General features: G+C 40.5%; 1 protein-coding gene across 1 annotated transcript; it reads right to left on the minus strand.

The window, feature by feature from the left end:
* Positions 1–435: 435 nt before the first annotated feature.
* Positions 436–8812, minus strand: LOC117815610 (B-cell receptor CD22-like). The gene is made up of 10 exons (XM_034687418.1): positions 8668–8812; positions 8333–8551; positions 7836–8198; positions 6047–6313; positions 5535–5804; positions 5036–5296; positions 3445–3526; positions 3277–3337; positions 1465–1664; positions 436–1347 (listed from the first exon to the last, which is right to left on the minus strand). The coding sequence occupies exons 1-10, from the start codon at positions 8810–8812 to the stop codon at positions 1275–1277; spliced, it is 1941 nt and encodes a 646-aa protein (XP_034543309.1). The 3' UTR covers positions 436–1274.
* Between the last annotated feature and the right edge of the window lie 9172 nt (positions 8813–17984).

A 17984-nucleotide genomic window follows, 5' to 3' on the forward strand; every position in this document is an offset into this window, starting at 1 on the left:
CCTCAAATGGCCACTAGTGGTTTGCTCCAAAAGTGAGTCAATCCTCATAAACATTAACATAGACTGAAAGACGAATTGCCCCACCGGGGATAATAAAGAAACCTTGAACTTGAAACCATCATGTTAAAATGCCCACATTAGATCTATTTTTCTTTATTTTTTTTATTATTTTTTAATACTGCCTGTAATTACTGCTATTTAATTTAAATTCCATTTGTAACATTGTTTATATCTAAATTGTACTCTAGCTCTATTTATCTATTTTATTTTACTTTTTTAAAATTTTTAAAATTTTATGTTATTTTGTTTTATTTTTGTTTTATTTTTATTTTGTACTTATTTTGTACTTATTGAAACTTCTTTCTTGATTGTACTTATGTCTGGGTTGCTGTAACAACTGAATTTCCCCCCGGGGGATCAATAAAGAAATATCTTATTACTCATTTCACATAAATACAGACTACACTTGGGTTAATTCTGCTTTAACTCACATTTTTAGTTCATAATACTGCTTTATTTTACAAGGCTATCAAGGGCTAGGGTTAGCACTGAGAAACAGACTGTGAGCCCCTTAGATCTCTGTTTGATTTATTGTACCAACAGACCGCCTTATGTAGACGTCAGTGCTTAAGTTTCCCTGTGAGGGTAATTCTGGTACTAGTAAGTATGAATCAACGAATGCTCATATCTTGGATATTCATACCTGATTTGTTAGACAAACCTGCAAATTACAAGCAAGTAAATTAGCATTTTAGCTAATTAGCATCGACTTTATAACTTAAATAATTTAGCATCTTCTATCTTCTTCCTCCCTTCAGAGCTCATCCCCCTGGTCCATATATGGTCACTTCAGGCTCCAAAAACAAGATGACTGCAGTCTAAAAGCTGTAGTCAAGGCTCCCAAACGGTAATCCTTTTAGAACAATATATAATGTAAGACACATTTTTGAAGATGTATTCAAAGAAATCCTAAACGTTCAGTTGTTTGCAGAGAAATCAAAGGCACAGTGGGTAAAAATGGGAATATTTAGTGACATCTTGCAGTCAAATTTAGGACTGAAACGCTCCTTTGCTCACCCCAACCTGTTGTTAAAGCGACGGTGGCCTTAAGGATAAGATGCTGCTGTGAGGCACGATAAATATGATCTTCCAAATACTTATCAAATTATCAAAATGGTCTATCGGTTTAAATTCTTCTTCTTCTGTGCATTAAGTCCTGAGAAATGTGTCTCCTACGACACTGGGGCGTGATAAACCTTTGATCCATGTTGTGCTCACACTCTTGGTGTTTGGACGACTGTGCTGTACAATGCAGACACATCCTCCTCCGTCATTTGGGTTCTTGATCTGTGAATTAAAAATAAACATACACAAAGAACTGAAAACTAATAATAAAGTCACAATGTAAAAACCATAATGAAAACATCCCACATAAAACAGTGAGAAAATTACACTCAGACTCACCTTGAGGAAGGCCTTTTACTCTTAATGTTGACCCTCGCGTATTCTACATCGTCCCCATCTTCATCCTCCTTCTTCTTCATGGGTCTGTTAGGCTTAGCTGGTGAAAAGTTGGAGTAGAGGGCCTCTTCCTGGTTTTTGGAGAAGCGCACGCTGGCGTAGCAAAGTTCCTCTGCTGGTTCACTTTGTGAAGCCATGTTAAGCTGAAGAGGAGACAGTGCAATACGTGGTTATTTCTCTGACTTTATTCATGTAGTCTGCTGAGAAACCTGGTCTTAAAAGCCAAAAAGTGAACCGGGTACAGAGTTAGGAGTGGATACGATTCAAGAATTACCTAATCCCCCTGTCAGTACAAACACTACCAAGTAAAAGCATATCGAGGGGTCTATCTCCCCCCGCTGGGACAGGGCTAAAGCCATGTTTTAAAGGTGACATATCACGCTTTTTTCATCAATATATATTGGTCTAAGAGGTCCCCAAAACATGTCTTTAAAGTTTATGCTCAAAAAAACACTTTGAAATCAGATTTTGGTCTGCCTGAAAATCCCTCTTCTTCAGCAGTCATCAGAACACTCTGTTTTCCCTCTGACCACGCCCCCTCAGGAAGTGGATGTGCCCTCGGCTCTCCGGCACGTTGATCTAATGTTTACATGTTGGCTGAATATACACGGCTGCTCAGAGATCACGTTACTTCAACCCTCTGAATCTGATCCAGAATCTGATCCTGACGGAGAGGCGCCTGCAGCAGGACCTTTCTGAACGATTGGTCACAGATTTAGTGTTTCTTGTTGTTTTATTTGTCAGCATGTAGACGTGTGTCTTGGTACACAGCTACCAACATGTAGCTATGTGGCTATGCTAACTAGCGCTAGCACTTATCCATGATAAATAAAAATCATCCACTAGATCTTCAAATCTGCAGACGTGGGGAGTAAAACCGACCTCTACCAGAAAGGCAGCAGGACCTTTCTGAAGGATTGGTCACAAATTTAGTGTTTCTTGTTGTTTTACTTGTCAGTGTGTCGACGTGTGTCTTGGTACACAGCTAGAGCTACAGCTACAGCTAGAGCTACAGCTAGAGCTAGAGCTACAGCTAGAGCTATAGCTAGAGCTACAGCTAGAGCTACAGCTAGAGCTACAGCTAGAGCTACAGCTAGAGCTACATAGCTATGCAGCTCTAGCTGTAGCTACGAACATGTAGCTATGTGGCTATGCTAATTAGCGCTAGCACTTTTCCATGAAAAATAAAAATCATCCACTAGATCTTGAAATCTGCAGACGTGGGGAGTAAAACCGACCTCTGTGTTTATTAAGACAGCCTACAACTAGCATGCCTCCCTCCTAAGCTCCTTGTTAGCACACATGTGTGCAGGGAATGAAAAACGGAGGAGGGGTTGAGTTGTATTTTATACAGTCTATGGGCTGAACAAGCTCCGAGCTCTGACTCCGTGACAGACCGGATATTGTTGTTACGTAACAAAAACACGGAAGTCTGAAACAGCTCGTTTTAGACACATTTACAGAAAGGTGGAGAAATCAGAACAGGGGCAGAATGGATTTTTTTAATTCTCGGGGGGATCGTAGACATGCCAGGGACACATATTTCAGGTAAAGAACCATTAAAAAGTCCATTTTGCATGATATGTCACCTTTAAAGTAGACACAGTCCCTGTCTTGGCACCTTACAATTTAAAGACCAAGAACAACTGTTTGAAACAAAAATGCTACAACAACATGACACATGTTTATAAAGTCTCAACAAACATGATCCAATCATTAAGCCCGTAATATAACACCTGAACTGTTCTTCATTACCTCTCCATTGTTGTCCGGACTTTCTCCAGGCTGGTTGGTTTCCTTTGAGGATCTCTTTCTCCTGGATACAACAATGATTAAACAAATGAATAGAAGCTTGAATTGTTAAAACTGACTGAATTCAAGCTCTGTCATTGGATAAAAATCTGCACAAGTTAGATCTCTCACCTTATGAATAGGATGACTAAGAGGAAAATGATAACCAGGAAAATGGCAGAGATTGATCCAGCAGCGACTGATTTCATTGAACCTGAGAAACACAGATTATTAATCAGAGAGTTAAACATTTTTTGGGTGCATTAGCAACTGATAACTGGCCACACATTCATTATCATCATCAGTGTCATCACCTAGAATAATACTCTGTAATAACTCATGTGAATTTAAGTTTTGTTTGCTGTTTTTTAAGGGTCCCATGAGGTGAAAACTTTCTCACCAACATCTTAAAGAACAAGTTGGGTAAGGATTGTAAAACACCCTGTGCTAATGTATGAGTGGTCACAAATCCTTCAACTGTTTTTACATGTGCAGTTTGTCTTCAATCCAATTAAAATCCAATTAAAATCCTTCTTCGGTACAACTACTTCTCCTACTTCTACTACAACTTCTTCTACTACTTCTCCTACTTCTCTTACTTCTACTATAACTACTTCTCCTACTTCTACTACAACTTCTACTACAACTACTTCTCCTACTTCTAGTACAACTACTTCTACTTCTCCTACTTCTACTACAACTTCTACTACAACTTCTACTAAAACTACTTCTCCTACTTCTACTACAACTTCTACTACTACTTCTAGTACAACTACTTCTCCTACTTCTAGTACAACTACTTCTACTTCTCCTACTTCTACTACAACTTCTACTACTACTTCTAGTACAACTACTTCTCCTACTTCTAGTACAACTACAACTACTTCTCCTACTTCTACTACAACTTCTACTACAACTACTTCTCCTACTTCTACTACAACTTCTACTACAACTATTTCTCCTACTTCTACTACAACTTCTACTACAACTACTTCTCCTACTTCTAGTACAACTACTTCTACTTCTCCTACTTCTACTACAACTTCTACTACAACTACTTCTCCTACTTCTACTACAACTTCTACTACAACTACTTCTCCTACTTCTACAACAACTTCTACTACTACTACTTCTCCTTCTTCTACTAAACAATACCCTAACTACACCCATTTTGAACCTTGGCTTCAGGAGAATTAAATTAATTTAATTAAATGTGGGCCTTGGCGGGAACAGTGGACCACATCTTAAATTGGTCCCGCGCCGTGACTCCAAGCCATTTGTGCTTGAATGACAGGAATATGGTCGTGCCTTATTAGATGTTTCTTTTGGGATTTTACATTGACAGAATCTTTGGTCCCAGCAGAGGATTGGACAGTGTTTGAATGCATCTCAACTGTTTGCAGATGATATGGTCCTTTACAGGTTGAGCACTTCCACGGCTCAAACATCCAGGTTAGATACTTTAAGAGTCTTCAGGCACAAAGTGGAATGGAAAAACTGGGACCGATGAAGCACTAACACTATTGAGTTACAGTGGCAGCCGGTGGTACAACCATTTAATCAAACCACATAAGTGGATTTGCAATCAACTCTTTGGCAACTGGGCTTTCAGCAATGTATTGTGAGATTGCAGTGTCACTAAAGCTGGCTGGTACTGTGACTGGATGGTTAAGATGATGCAGAAGTGAAAGTGTGTGTAATGAAGTTCAAAAGCTTGACTCACTTGACACAACAACAAAGCGTAAGGTGGCATTCTGGCGCCCTCTTCTGTTGTCAGCTTCACAGTAATAATCCCCACTGTGTTCAGATGTAACATCATTGATGGTGAAGACTGGTCCGGATCCTTGAGGTGTACGATCATTTCCCTTGTACCAAGTGTAGTTAGCTGCTGGGTTAGCATCACTGCTACACTTCAGATTCACTGAACTGCCCTCCATAATCTCACCAGAAGGACTCACTGACACAGAGGGAAGCTTCGGAGCATCTGGAGAGGATGTGTTAGCTGAGTGTTAGAAGTGTTGCACCTTCATAGCTGTGAAGCAGCTTTTAATACTGAAGGACATATATTTGGCAGATCCGTAAACCGTATAAAGCTCTGAATCTTTCTGTAGCTGCTCCTTTAACTGAAGCTAACTGTCAATGTTGAGCGTGAGAGCTGCAGGAAGTAGGAATGATCAGCAATATATCACCAGAAAGACAGATTAAGACGTTTTCTCACTCACATTTCACATCGATGGTAAGGTGCTTGGATGGTCCCTTTCCCAGCTGGTTCTTAGCTTCACAGTAATACTCTCCAGAGTCAGAGGGCTGGATGGAGCTGAAGGCAAGCTCGGCTTCTTTACCGACAGGTTTAAGGTCTGGATTTCCGTTCTTGTACCAGGTGTATGTAACTGCTGCTGGGTTTGCATGACTACTGCAGGTCAGAGTCAGTGAACTGTTCTCCATTATCTCAGCAGAGGGACTCACTGACACAGAGGGAAGCTTTGGAGCATCTGGAGATGGATTTGTAAGTTGTTTGTTACAAGTGATTCATGGCTGTGAAGCAGCTTTGATTATTGAAGGACATATATATGATAGTTTCGGGTTCCATAAACTGTGTAAAGCTCTAAATCTTCCTGTAGCTGCTCCTTTAATTGAAGCTAACTGTTGATGTTGAGCATGAGAGCTGCAGGAAGTATGAATGATCAGCAATATATCTCCACAAAGACAGATTAAGATGTTTTTTGTCACTCACATTTCACATCGATGGTAAGGTGCTTGGATGTTCTCTTTCCCAGCTGGTTCTTAGCTTCACAGTGATACTCTCCAGAGTCAGAGGGCTGGATGGAGCTGAAGACAAGCTGGGCTTCTTTACTGAAAGGTTTAAGGTCTGGATTTCCATTCTTGTACCAGGTGTAGTTAGCTGCTGGGTTAGCATCACTGCTGCAGGTCAGAGTCACTGAACTGTTCTCCCTCACCTCACCAGAGGGACTCACTGACACAGAGGTAGTCTTTGGGGCATCTGGAGAAGATTTAAACATGCATTACTTCCAGAAAAGAGCATTTTATCACATGAAAAGTGTATTTTTGATTTACATGCCTCTTTGTTCCTCTTTGACAAACATTATTTACCACAGAGGCTGAACAGTGCTGACAGTGGAGCTGGAGTTTTACTCTTTTACATTTTGTGTATCACTCTGCTCAGTCATAAAAACTGTTGAATCTGTCAGTGTTTGTCATCATGTGTGGGGTCACTCATATTTTAACATCTGTTAAGATTTTAAAATCTTTGGACCTGGCTTCAGATATAAGAGCTCATATTTCTAAATACTCCCAGCTCTTGTATCATCACTGCTGCTTTAGTTAACTTGTTTTAGTTTTGATGTAATGGTTAGTTAACAAGCAGATTGATTTTATTTATCCAGCCTGCAGCCAACTTTTTTATTCACCACATTTCAGATTTATCACACACAAAGACAAGGACTGTCGTTTTTTCAAATGTCACAAATAAACATGTAAAACATGAAACCATTGATCTCACTGTGCCATTTACACCAGCAGGAGTTTGACAGTTTGATTCTACTAAATTTACATTTATCTCTTTTAGATCTGAGGAGGTTTTAAGGTTAGCTTGAAGTGTGCATGTAATGGGAGTGTGCAGGTGTGTTTTTTGTCTGAGGGCAGTGAAGTAAACTCACACACTGGAGGAGAGGGGAATCCTTCATGTCCTTTGAAAGCACAGGAGATTTCATCTCCAAGAGAAATCCAGCCTGTATAAGAAGATGTCTCCTCATACATTTTCTCTCTGTTCCTGAACCAGACGTATGAAAGACGACCTGGTGGACTGCAGCTGCTGAGACACCTCAGCTCTGCCTTGGTGTAAGACCCTCCAGCTGTTATCACCTGTACCTGTACCTGTACCTGTAAAGCTGGACATGAGAACAAGAAACAATGTCAGTATCTCTGGTTTGAAATGATGAGTGAAGCAACAGTTACAACAACCCCTAAAAGTTCTTTGTTTCATAGCAGACAATCTTGACAGGAAGCTGGAGAGTGCAGCTCAATCTAACAGCAGAGCAAACCGGATGCAATGCATGACGCGATCTGTTGGAGACAGCTTTGTCTAAGAGCTGTTGTTAGACGGAGCTGTTTTCAGACTCATTTGGACAAAAAAGCAGCTTTCTTTTCCTTTCATGATTATTTCTGTTTGACATGTTTACGCTCACTATAGAGAGAGCTAAAACAAGCCTCTCCTCTCTCCCTCTTATCTTTCTTTACCCTCTTTATGATAAAATGCCTCAATCAAAGCAACAAAGATTACAACAACTTCTTTGAAGCTGCTCGTAAAAGTTGGTTTTCTCCATAAAGAGGAGCTTGGTTCTGCGTTTGTTCTCCTGGTGGAAAAAGAAGCTTTGTGGACACAGGCCCTGACTGTGTGTAATTATACAACAGTAAGTACACAAACTCATGATGACTGACAAAACCAACATTTTCAGCACTTTAAATGTGTTGATGTATTCATATCAGTTTGTGTTCATGAGTACCTGTGACAGTCAGAGTTGTACCAGGTAAACTGCTTCCCCATTCAAAGTGTCCTGAAGTGAATCTGAAGCGATATTCTGCTGAGCCGCTCTCTCTCAGGTCAGAGATTCTCAGAGCAGAGTGTCCACTCCCTGTTTCATAGACCTGAACACGACCTGCATACTGGGAGTCCACTCTCAGGTCCGCAGGTAGAGAGGGACTCTGCCAGTTTCCACTGAGTTGAGGACTGAACCAGAATTTTGATGTGATCGCTCCATTATTCTTGTGACTGTTGTAAGTACAAGAGATGTCCACTGATGAGCCTTTGTGAGCACAGATTCTTCTGTGAGTGTACGTCACTCTGTTACACTGATTATTGATGGCACCTGGAAGAAGAGAAACATGATGACCGTTTTAAAGTCATGTTGTTGAGTGGTCACCATTTAAAAATCAACAAGTTGTTATAAGTCACCATCACCAGATGTTGTTCTGTTAGCAGCAGATTGAGAAGTTAACTCACAGACTGGAGGAGAGGGGGAATCCTCGTGTCCTTGTAGAGCACAGGAGTAACTGTCTGGAGTGTTATATTGGTCTGAATAAGAAGAAGATGTTGCTGCTTGAATTCTCTCTCCATTTTTGTACCAGATGAAGGAGGGATGAGGAGGTAGAGGACAACTGCTGTGACACTTCAGATTGGCGATCCTTGAACTTGTGCTCACCTGAACCTGGAGGTCTGGGTCTGTGAGAAGAAACAGGAAGGTAACTTTAATAAAACTGTCAACAAACACATGCAAACACAAAAACATAGTCATGGCTGTTTTTTAGATGTTATGAAATCATGAATGAAAATGTTACCTGTGACAGACAAAGTAACTCCTGGGTAACCAGTATACTTCCCATCAGGCTGGTCTGTTAAGAGCCTGAACTTGTACACAGCTGAGTCGCTCTCTCTCAGGTCTGTGATTCTCAGAGTGCAGCGTTTCCTGGAACATCCGGACATTACACGACCTGCGTACTCAGAGTCTGTAGTCAGATCTACAGATTCTCTATTCTTCACTTTAGTGAACCAGAATGATTTCTCAGCTGAATACGTTTGTCCATTTGTTGGTGCTGGGTGTGTGTAGATGGAGCTTAGTTCCACAGTTGATCCTTTTAAGGCACAGACTTCAGTAGAGGTGTAAGTCACTCCCCAGACATCCCAACCCTGTACCACTGAAACACAGAGCACATCAGGAAACACAGTTAGAGTGAAAACAACATCAGGAGACAGACTCTCACTCAGAGGGAAGTTGCTAAAATGACTCTCTTTTTTTTGTGCAGCAGTCATGTCTGTAAATTTGAGGTGCAAGAATGGAAATGTAATTAAAAGACAATATCTATGACTCATTTTTTAAGCTCTTATGCAAATATCTTTGTAGATATTTAAAGGCTAACTTGTTGTTGTTCAATGATAGCTGTTGGGTACCAATTTTCCTTTTAGCCAATCTCTGCACCTATTGACTGCCCTCTCTTGCCCTCTTGGGCTTCATAGTCAGGACGTGGGACTGACTGTCAAGGTCCCAAACAGAGGAAGGGCCCCTAGTGGACTTAATATGAAAGTCTCTCTCAGAGGCCCCTCTCATCCCTAAAATAATTCCGCCCCACACAGGTCGACAGAAATGATCCGACCCCAGTCAAAAGAGCCAAGTGACTGATGCTGCAGCGCCTGTTCTTCCCTGTGAAATGTGATCAGGCTGTAACCAATGCCCAATATGTCAAATTTAAATAATGTTAAGATAGCCTGATCAAGGCACCATCATCAGCGGCTGTCTAACCTCTTTAATCAAACTCTATGCTGCCTTCACAGTCAGCAGGCAGCAGCAGACGGTGGGTTGCCACTGCAATGGCAGCTACACAACACACATTTTTTATATCTTTTCACAGGACCCAGACTTCTGAGTGGGGCTGGATCCCATCCTGGACACCACCTGTTTGAACTGTTGCCCTCTGAAAGGCGCTTCAGTGCAGAAAAAACATACTTGAAAACAGTTTTTGAGCAGCAATAAAAGAAACACCAACACCTGAACATGCACAGTGTGCAGTAAGTTGACATCATGGTAAAGTGCAATACAAGGAGTTTGTCTAATATACAGTGATGTGGGTGTAATAACAGAGACTGTTTAATATTGTGTTTCTATTTGATTTTTGTATTTGTGGTTTAAGTAAAATCTTTATGCTCAGTTATTTATCTGCTTTTTTTGTTTACTTCTGATTATTTGCACGGACACAGGCAGTCATCCAGGGGCGCTTCAAGGGGTCACCACGATATCCTAAATGATGATTGGGTGTTGCCTGTGTCAGAGGTAGAACTTAATTTCAATCAACTATGAGGGCTGTGCTGATTGGCGAAGGGAGGGGAGGGGCCACCGGGGACATGGCCCCTGCTGGAATCTGATTGGCCCCCTCCCGGCCCCCTCCTTGAAAATTATGTCTTGTCATTGGGTAATTTGTTTTCCCTCAGAGGAGCGCTAGCTGGTTGTTACAGCGCAGCTTTATGGGGGCGGGGTGAGGGGGGAAACAGGTCATTGTGCTAGTGTTTGGGACGGGAGCGGCTGGAAGATAAAACAAGCACACCTCTTCTCTTACTTCCACTCTGCACTGACGGAGACTCGGAATGCAGGCAAATTCAAACCTGCGGTAAGTTGAACACAAACGAGTTACTGATGTTTTATCTTAACTCCTAGTTTGACCCATTAACTTTAGTTCATCATTTAAAGGTGACATATCATGCAAAATGGACTTTTTAATGGTTCTCTACCTGAAATATGTGTCCCTGTCTACAAACCCCCCCAAAATGAAAAGAATCCATTCTGCCCCTGTTCTGATTTCTCCACCTTTCTGTAAATGTGTGTGAAACGAGCCGTTTCAGACTTCAGTGTTTTTGTTACGTAACAACAATATCCGATCTGTCACGGAGTCAGAGCTCGGAGCTTGTTCAGCCCATAGACTGTATAAAATAATACTGAATCCCTCCTCTGTTTTTCATTCCCTGCACACATGTGTGCTAACAAGGAGCTTAGGAGGGAGGCATGCTAGTTGTAGGCTGTCTTAATAAACACAAAGGTCGGTTTTACTCCCCACGTCTGCAGATTTGAAGATCTAGTGGATGATTTTTATTTATCATGGATAAGTGCTAGCGCTAGTTAGCATAGCCACATAGCTACATGTTCGTAGCTGTGTACCAAGACACACGTCGACATACTGATAAATAAAACAACAAGAAACACTAAATCTGTGACCAATGGTTCAGAAAGGTCCTGCTGCAGGCGCCTCTCCGTCAGGATCAGTGTATATTCAGCCAACATGTAAACATTAGATCAACGTGCTGGAGAGCCGACGCACATCCACTTCCTGAGGGGGCGTGGTCAGAGAGAAAACAGAGTGTTCTGAGGAGGACTGAAGAAGAGGGATTTTCAGGCAGACCAAAATCTGATTTCAAAGTGTTTTTTTGAGCATAAACTTTAAAGACATGTTTTGGGGACCTCTTAGACCAATATTTGTTGATGAAAAAAGCGTGATATGTCACCTTTAACATTTTGCTGACAAAAAGTTGATGTTATAACAAATATTTGGTAGTGAAGCTAATGAAATGTGCCAACTAGATGGTAAATAACTGTCAAGGGGTTCCTGCATTAATGTTTATGTGACACGAAAACTAGCTACAGTGTGTTTTTTTTTAATTTGTCACACAATTTGTCACTCAGCATGGAAACAGGAGACTCACGCTATTGTAAATAATGCAAGTTGTAAAGATCTGTAAATAGAATAGAATGTACTTTATCAATCCCCCTATGGGGGGAAATTCAGGTTTCTGGCAGATAAAATAATAAAAATCACATAAAACATAAAACAAGTAATTCAGGTGACTGTCAGCTCATCTCTCATTGGCTAGAGAGTTATGAAGCCTAATGGCTGCAGGATGAATGATTTTCTGTATCTCTCAGTCCTGCAGTGCAGAGAATATTATTTAATAGTAATAAATTGTGCATTTAATATTAACAAAGGTAAACCATAAAATTCAGAAATGTGTCACTTTTAGACAGCCTTGTTCCCTTTGTCATAGCAACGATACCATGACTTTAAAATGACCTGTTATCTATTTCTGTTGGCTACATAAAACCCAGCCTTTGGTAACATCAGGGGCTGCACTTCATATTTGAGGCCCAACACCTCTCCAGATCTTTTGGACAGACAAGAAAATATAAAGGCTTTCTATCTTACTTTTTTCATGTTAGTAGTCCAAGTATGAAAAGTGTGGTGAAATGATATTCATCATGTCTGCAAACATACATAATGCCACCCCTGAAAAGCATGACATCATACAGAGGGCGCAGTGAGGCGCTTTAAAAACGAACGCTGTGGATTGAAAACTGAGCTGATGGGATAAGAAGAAGTCTGCTCTGCCTGATGGGTTCTCTGTCTGTGGTGAGATGATGGTGTGTCGAGTGTGTGCAGCAGCAGAGTGTGAATGGAAACTGTTTAGTGATGCAGTGTGAAAAAACAGTGATGGGTGGATAAGAGAGAGAGAGAGAGAGAGAGAGAGAGAGAAAGAGAGAAGTTAGGGGTGTTTATGGAAAGTTCCCCAAGTAAACTCAGACATAAGGTGAATTTAAAAAGAATCCCAACAGGGGTCCTGAAACAGCACTTTGAGTATCTTCTTTTTCATTTTGGGTGGATTGGACATGTAACCAGAACTATTGTTAGCTTCTTCAAAAATAGAAATGTGCAACTTATGGCGAAGTTCCCATTTAACATTTCACTTGCAGGAAACAAGACACCCAATTGGTATTTTTAGGCAGATAGCATTGATGGCATTAGACAACGTTTTCAGTGTTTTGGTGTCCTAATCTAACTGTTCCAGTTTAACCTTCTTGATGCCGTCAGTTTCAAAATGAGCACAAAAAAAGATCAGTTTTAACATTTGATATATTGTCTTTGCACCATTTTCAGTTAAATATAGTAGTTCAATGATTTGCAAATCATCAAAATCCGCTTTTATCAACATTTTACACAGCGTTCAGACTTTTTGGGACTTCCTGTGCAAAGGATGTAACCACTGAGGAAAACAGCCCATACACATTTACATGAAGTTAACTCTGAAGGATTGAAGATTGATTAATTCACACTGTTTCATATTCATTGGTTCACAATACTTATAGTTTATAATGTTCAGGAATATAAGATACTGATGACGGAGTCTGCTGAACTTTGAGTAAACACGTCAATTTACAAGAAGAGAAGTGACGCATCACAGAGCATGTCAAATATTTGTACGCAACTCAAAATGATAACTTCATTAGTCCACAAATAAAGTCTGTAGGAGAACATTACCTTGTATAAAGAGAAGGAAGAGAACAAATCCACTCGCTGCTGCTGTCGGAATCATGGCTGCTCCTCTTGTCTCTGTTCAATCAGTCAGAGGTTGACCAGCTACAGTCAAAAAGCCAGCTTCCTTCCTCTTTGCATTAATACTATGCATGAACAAACAGATGACTGTAAATACCCAAGTTGAAAAGAAGAAGTGAGTCTCACTGTCATGCTAATTATAAAATAGCTTCACTGTCTTTTTGAAAGTTGCAGTAAGAGAGTCATTTTACAGTCTGGTAGAGCATCTGTGCCTTTTCAGGAGGATGAACTCACCTACACGGATCCAGAGGTCAGATCCAATTTTAAATGATGAAGAGGTCTTAAATAGAGGTGAAATTTGTGGTTTCGGATAATTGGAAACGTGCCTGGAGTGTGTAAAAATGCATTTAAAGATGAAATTGCCATATTTTACAGACAAATACAGGACTCTCAGGCTTTCAGGAAATTGTCTCTCACACTTACATCTCACAGCTGGGTCCGGCATACTCTCTCAGCTAGAAACACTTTATTTGGCGTAGGGTGGGAGGGGGTGAGTAGGGCCTGTCGAGGGGGGTGGGGGTTTCCTTCTGTAACAGAGACTGTTATGTGTTAGTATGACTGAAACATGTATACGGATGATTCCACAAGACAGTAAAAATCAATACAAAGGCCACATGAGGTGAGCAGGGAAGGGTATATGTGAATATTCCAGACTGTTGCCGTCTAAGTTCACACATCGGCTCCTTCAACTTCTTACTGACTTTTACCTGAGGGGTCCAGAAGTCCAGATAAAGTCAGGGTGAAAACATTGACTGTTTGTGGTCTCACACTTATCCTTCCTTGGACTTTGGGGATGTTTTAAGAGTGCAGTGCATGTCTGAAAGCTGCTTATGGTATGAAAGCTGTCAAAGCTGCTGCCTCCATCCATCCATCCATCTTCCTCTGCTTGTCCGGGTCCGGGTCCGGGTCGCAGGGGCAGCAGTCTCAACAGGGAAGCCCAGACACTCCTCTCCCCGGCCACTTCCACCAGCTCCTCTGGGAGGATACAGAGGCGTTCCCAGGCCAGCTGAGAGATATAATCTCTATAGCGTGTCCTGGGTCTTCCCTGTTGCCTCCTCCCAGACGGACATGCCCGAAATACCTCCACAGGGAGACGTCCAGGAGGCACCCTGCCCAGATGCCCGAACCACCTCATCTGGCTTGTCTCGTTGCAGAGGAGCAGCGGCTCTACTTTGAGCCTCTCCCGGCTGTCTGAGCTCCTGACCCTCTCTCTAAGCCTGAGCCTAGACACCCTGCAGGGACCACAGCTTGTGACCACAGGTGAGGGTTGGAACATAGCTTGACAGGTAAATTGAGAGCTTTGCCTCTGATCGATCTGTCAATCTCGCGCTCCCTCCTCCCCTCACTCGTGGAACAAGACCACGAGATACTTAAACTCCTCCGCTTGGGGTAAAGACTCCCCTCTGACCCGAAGTGGCCAAGCCACTCTTTTTCAGACTTGGAGGTACTGACCCCTATCCCCGCTGCTTCACACTCGGCTGCAAACCGTCACAGTGCGAGCTGGAGGTCACTTCTCAATGACGCCAATAGGACCACATCGTCTGCAAAGAGCAGAGATGGAATCCTAAGGTCACCGAACTGGACACACTCCACCACCAATGAACAGAACCGGTAACTAAGGGCAGCTTTGGCGGAGTCAAGCCTCTCTATCCTGCAGCTTGGTAAACCAGAAGGTCTTCTCGACTGTAGTAGACAAACCATTAACCGTTGATGGGTACCTGTAGGTGCAGCTTAGCTCCACAGATTTGATCAGTAGAGTAAATCACTCCCCAGTCATTCTGAGCCTGTACCCCTGAAACACAGAGCACATCAGAGAGGACAATTAGACTAACAACAAAGTCCAGTTTCAGACTAGAAGACATGAAAGTGCTTGGAGAAAGTAAGCTGATGTTGTCAGTCTCACTACAGTCCTTCATGATACACATAAAATAAATCACAGTAATGTTTGCCACTTCAGAGACCTCTAGGGTCAACTTGTTTGTATTAGTAGTTGGTAGCTGGGTAATATCAATCAATCAATCATTTATTGATAAAGCACTTTTCATACAATGATGCTTCACATAAAAATAATACAAATATAATACATTTAAAATACAAATGTGGTTTCCACAGAACGCAGCCGTAGTTTTGTTTCTTTATTAAAAAATAACAACAAAAAAAACGTCTTTACCAAAAAGTAGGTGGTTGTCTTATACTCAGATCAATAGTATTAATAGAATACAAGTTTATAGATGGGGGTGCCTCGTGATGAATCGCTCCATTTGCTCTGTTAGTTTCCGGGCTGAGGTCAAGTCAGAGGTGTGAAAGTACAGAAAAATCTATAATGAGGATGCGAAACTCGACCATCTGAGTGATCAAAGATAGCACGAAAATCCTACAGAGAGGTTTGAGTCTGTTAACTAAAATTAAAAGAACGAGTTAAAATTAGATCAAATCAAAGGCAGTATCTAGATTCTCAGCTTTCTAACGTAAGCCAGACAAGAGCATTGTATTCGAAGCAAACAGCGGTCTACACACACAACAGAACCTCTCCTCCTTCATTTCTACTTCTTGGACTTTTCATCACAAATAAAAAGGCTCACTCGTTTTCTGTTAGAGGAAACACGTTGTAGGCCGAAGACGGGGATGAACTTTCAGTTCAACGAATGATGTTGACGCAAAACCTCCCAAATATGATGCAACTTCAAATTTTAAAGCATAAAAGTATCTGGTGTTGCAGGGTTTTAAAGTTAATTTCACACATCTAGCCATGAATGGTTTAATACATACCCGACAAAGAGAGAAGGTAGACGACAAATCCACCTGCTGCTGCTCGTAATCTCACAGCCGGTCTGCTGATCTCTGTCTGATAAAACATATCAGAAGATAGAAAGAGCTTGTATTGAAACACTATACAGTATACAAGTTAGTCACAGCTTTGCTTCCTTCACCGTATCATGAAGGGATGATTGTCATCTGTATTTTTAAGACGACTAGTAGTGTCTGTCCTGACTTCCTTCCTCTTTTCATAATTAGTATGCATGAACAGATGATGGTCTGTACATCCACAACAGGAAATACAGAAATGACTACTCCTGCTGTTTGTTCAACTACACTACAAAAACTCAAAATCTTACCGAGTGAAATTGTCTCATTTTTAGTCATAATGTCTTCTCCCACTTGATTTAAGATAAATTTACTGAACAAGTAACATTTGAGAGAGATAGAGGGACTTGTTTTAAGACATCTTAAATATCTTGTTGAGTCAAACTATCTTGAAATGATCTTGTTTTGAGTTGTAAGTTAGAAGAAACAAGGTTTATTTTACATTTCAGACATTTTTCAAGCTGAGATCTTATTTGTAGAAGAGGATTTGATTTAAGACAAACACTTTACTTGATTTAAGTCAATGCATTTTATTGGAGAGTCAATCAGAAAACAGCTCCATTGATAAAAGAAAGAAAGAAAGAGAAGTTGTTGTTTTTAAGGGTGGGTTTCAGTTTTCAGACACTGTTTCTTCTAAATCAGATAAAATTATTCATCCTCAAACTCCATGCACACAATGAAACACCTCCTTTTGGGCATAGCTGGCTTATCCTAAAAAACAACATGACTGAATATTAGTATATCCAGCTCACTATGAGAAGACATTATATCTCAAAATGCTCAAATTAAACTTTGTCATCTTATTTCAAGTACAACATGGTCTTAAACCTAGGGAAGTGCCGCTATAACACAACTCAAATTAAGGTGAATATATCTCAAATGAAGAACATGAAATGTATTAGTGCAGAAATATTTTTTTGAGTGAAAAAATACTAATTGTTAACATTCCTGTCTTATTCTGAGACACTAAGCTTTAAAATACTGGTAAAATATTGATTAAATGAAGTTTTCCTGCTAATTTTAAGATCACAGCTTCCTAAATATTTCGTCTTATTTTAAGAAATCTTACCAAGCTAATTTTGCTTGTTCTATTGGCAGATTTTTTTGCTTATTTCAAGGTAAAAGTACCTTGACATAAGTTTTTTTTTTCTTGTTTTTGGAGGGGCATTTTTTGCAGTGTATGCATGAATCCCCTTATGCTGTAAAATCACATATTGTTGCACAATGTTGGCAGAATCATTGCGACAGACCTGTAACACATTCTGGGAGGACAATTTTAGCTAAACATTTAAATGAATGTATGATTCAATGCAGCAGAAATATCTGCAAAGCTTTCATCAAGTATATCAAGGAATAATACAAAAGTATTACTTATCATTTCGTAGGAGAAGTAGGACCGCTGGTTCCTTTGAAATTTCCATGTTGAACACCTTGCATGAACATACAGACTGCTCCAGGAAAGCATTATTTACAGGTTATCTTTATTCAATGAAATATTTGGTCATCTTAAAAATATACAGTGAGATAAATATGTTAACAAAACAGCACCTGAATAACTTGTTATGGTTATACATCAGCTTCAGAGATAACAGCAGAGCAATGTATGATAAAATAACTGGCATGAAGAAAATAATTTACAGAAAATAAAATGCAGAGCACCTTAATACTGTATGAAAACACTAATAACACTTTATAATGGTTAACACAATACAGGTAATACAGTTTAACTAACAACTAACACTCAATGTTTAACATTTTAAGAGAAGTGAGACACTTACATCAAAGTACAATCATTAACCAGGTTACAAACATCTAAAATGCTATAAAAAGAACACTGCAACTCTGAAAAACTGCAGTTCCTC

This window comes from Notolabrus celidotus, chromosome 7, assembly GCF_009762535.1.
Source record: "Notolabrus celidotus isolate fNotCel1 chromosome 7, fNotCel1.pri, whole genome shotgun sequence".
NCBI classification, from domain to species: Eukaryota; Metazoa; Chordata; class Actinopteri; order Labriformes; family Labridae; genus Notolabrus; species Notolabrus celidotus.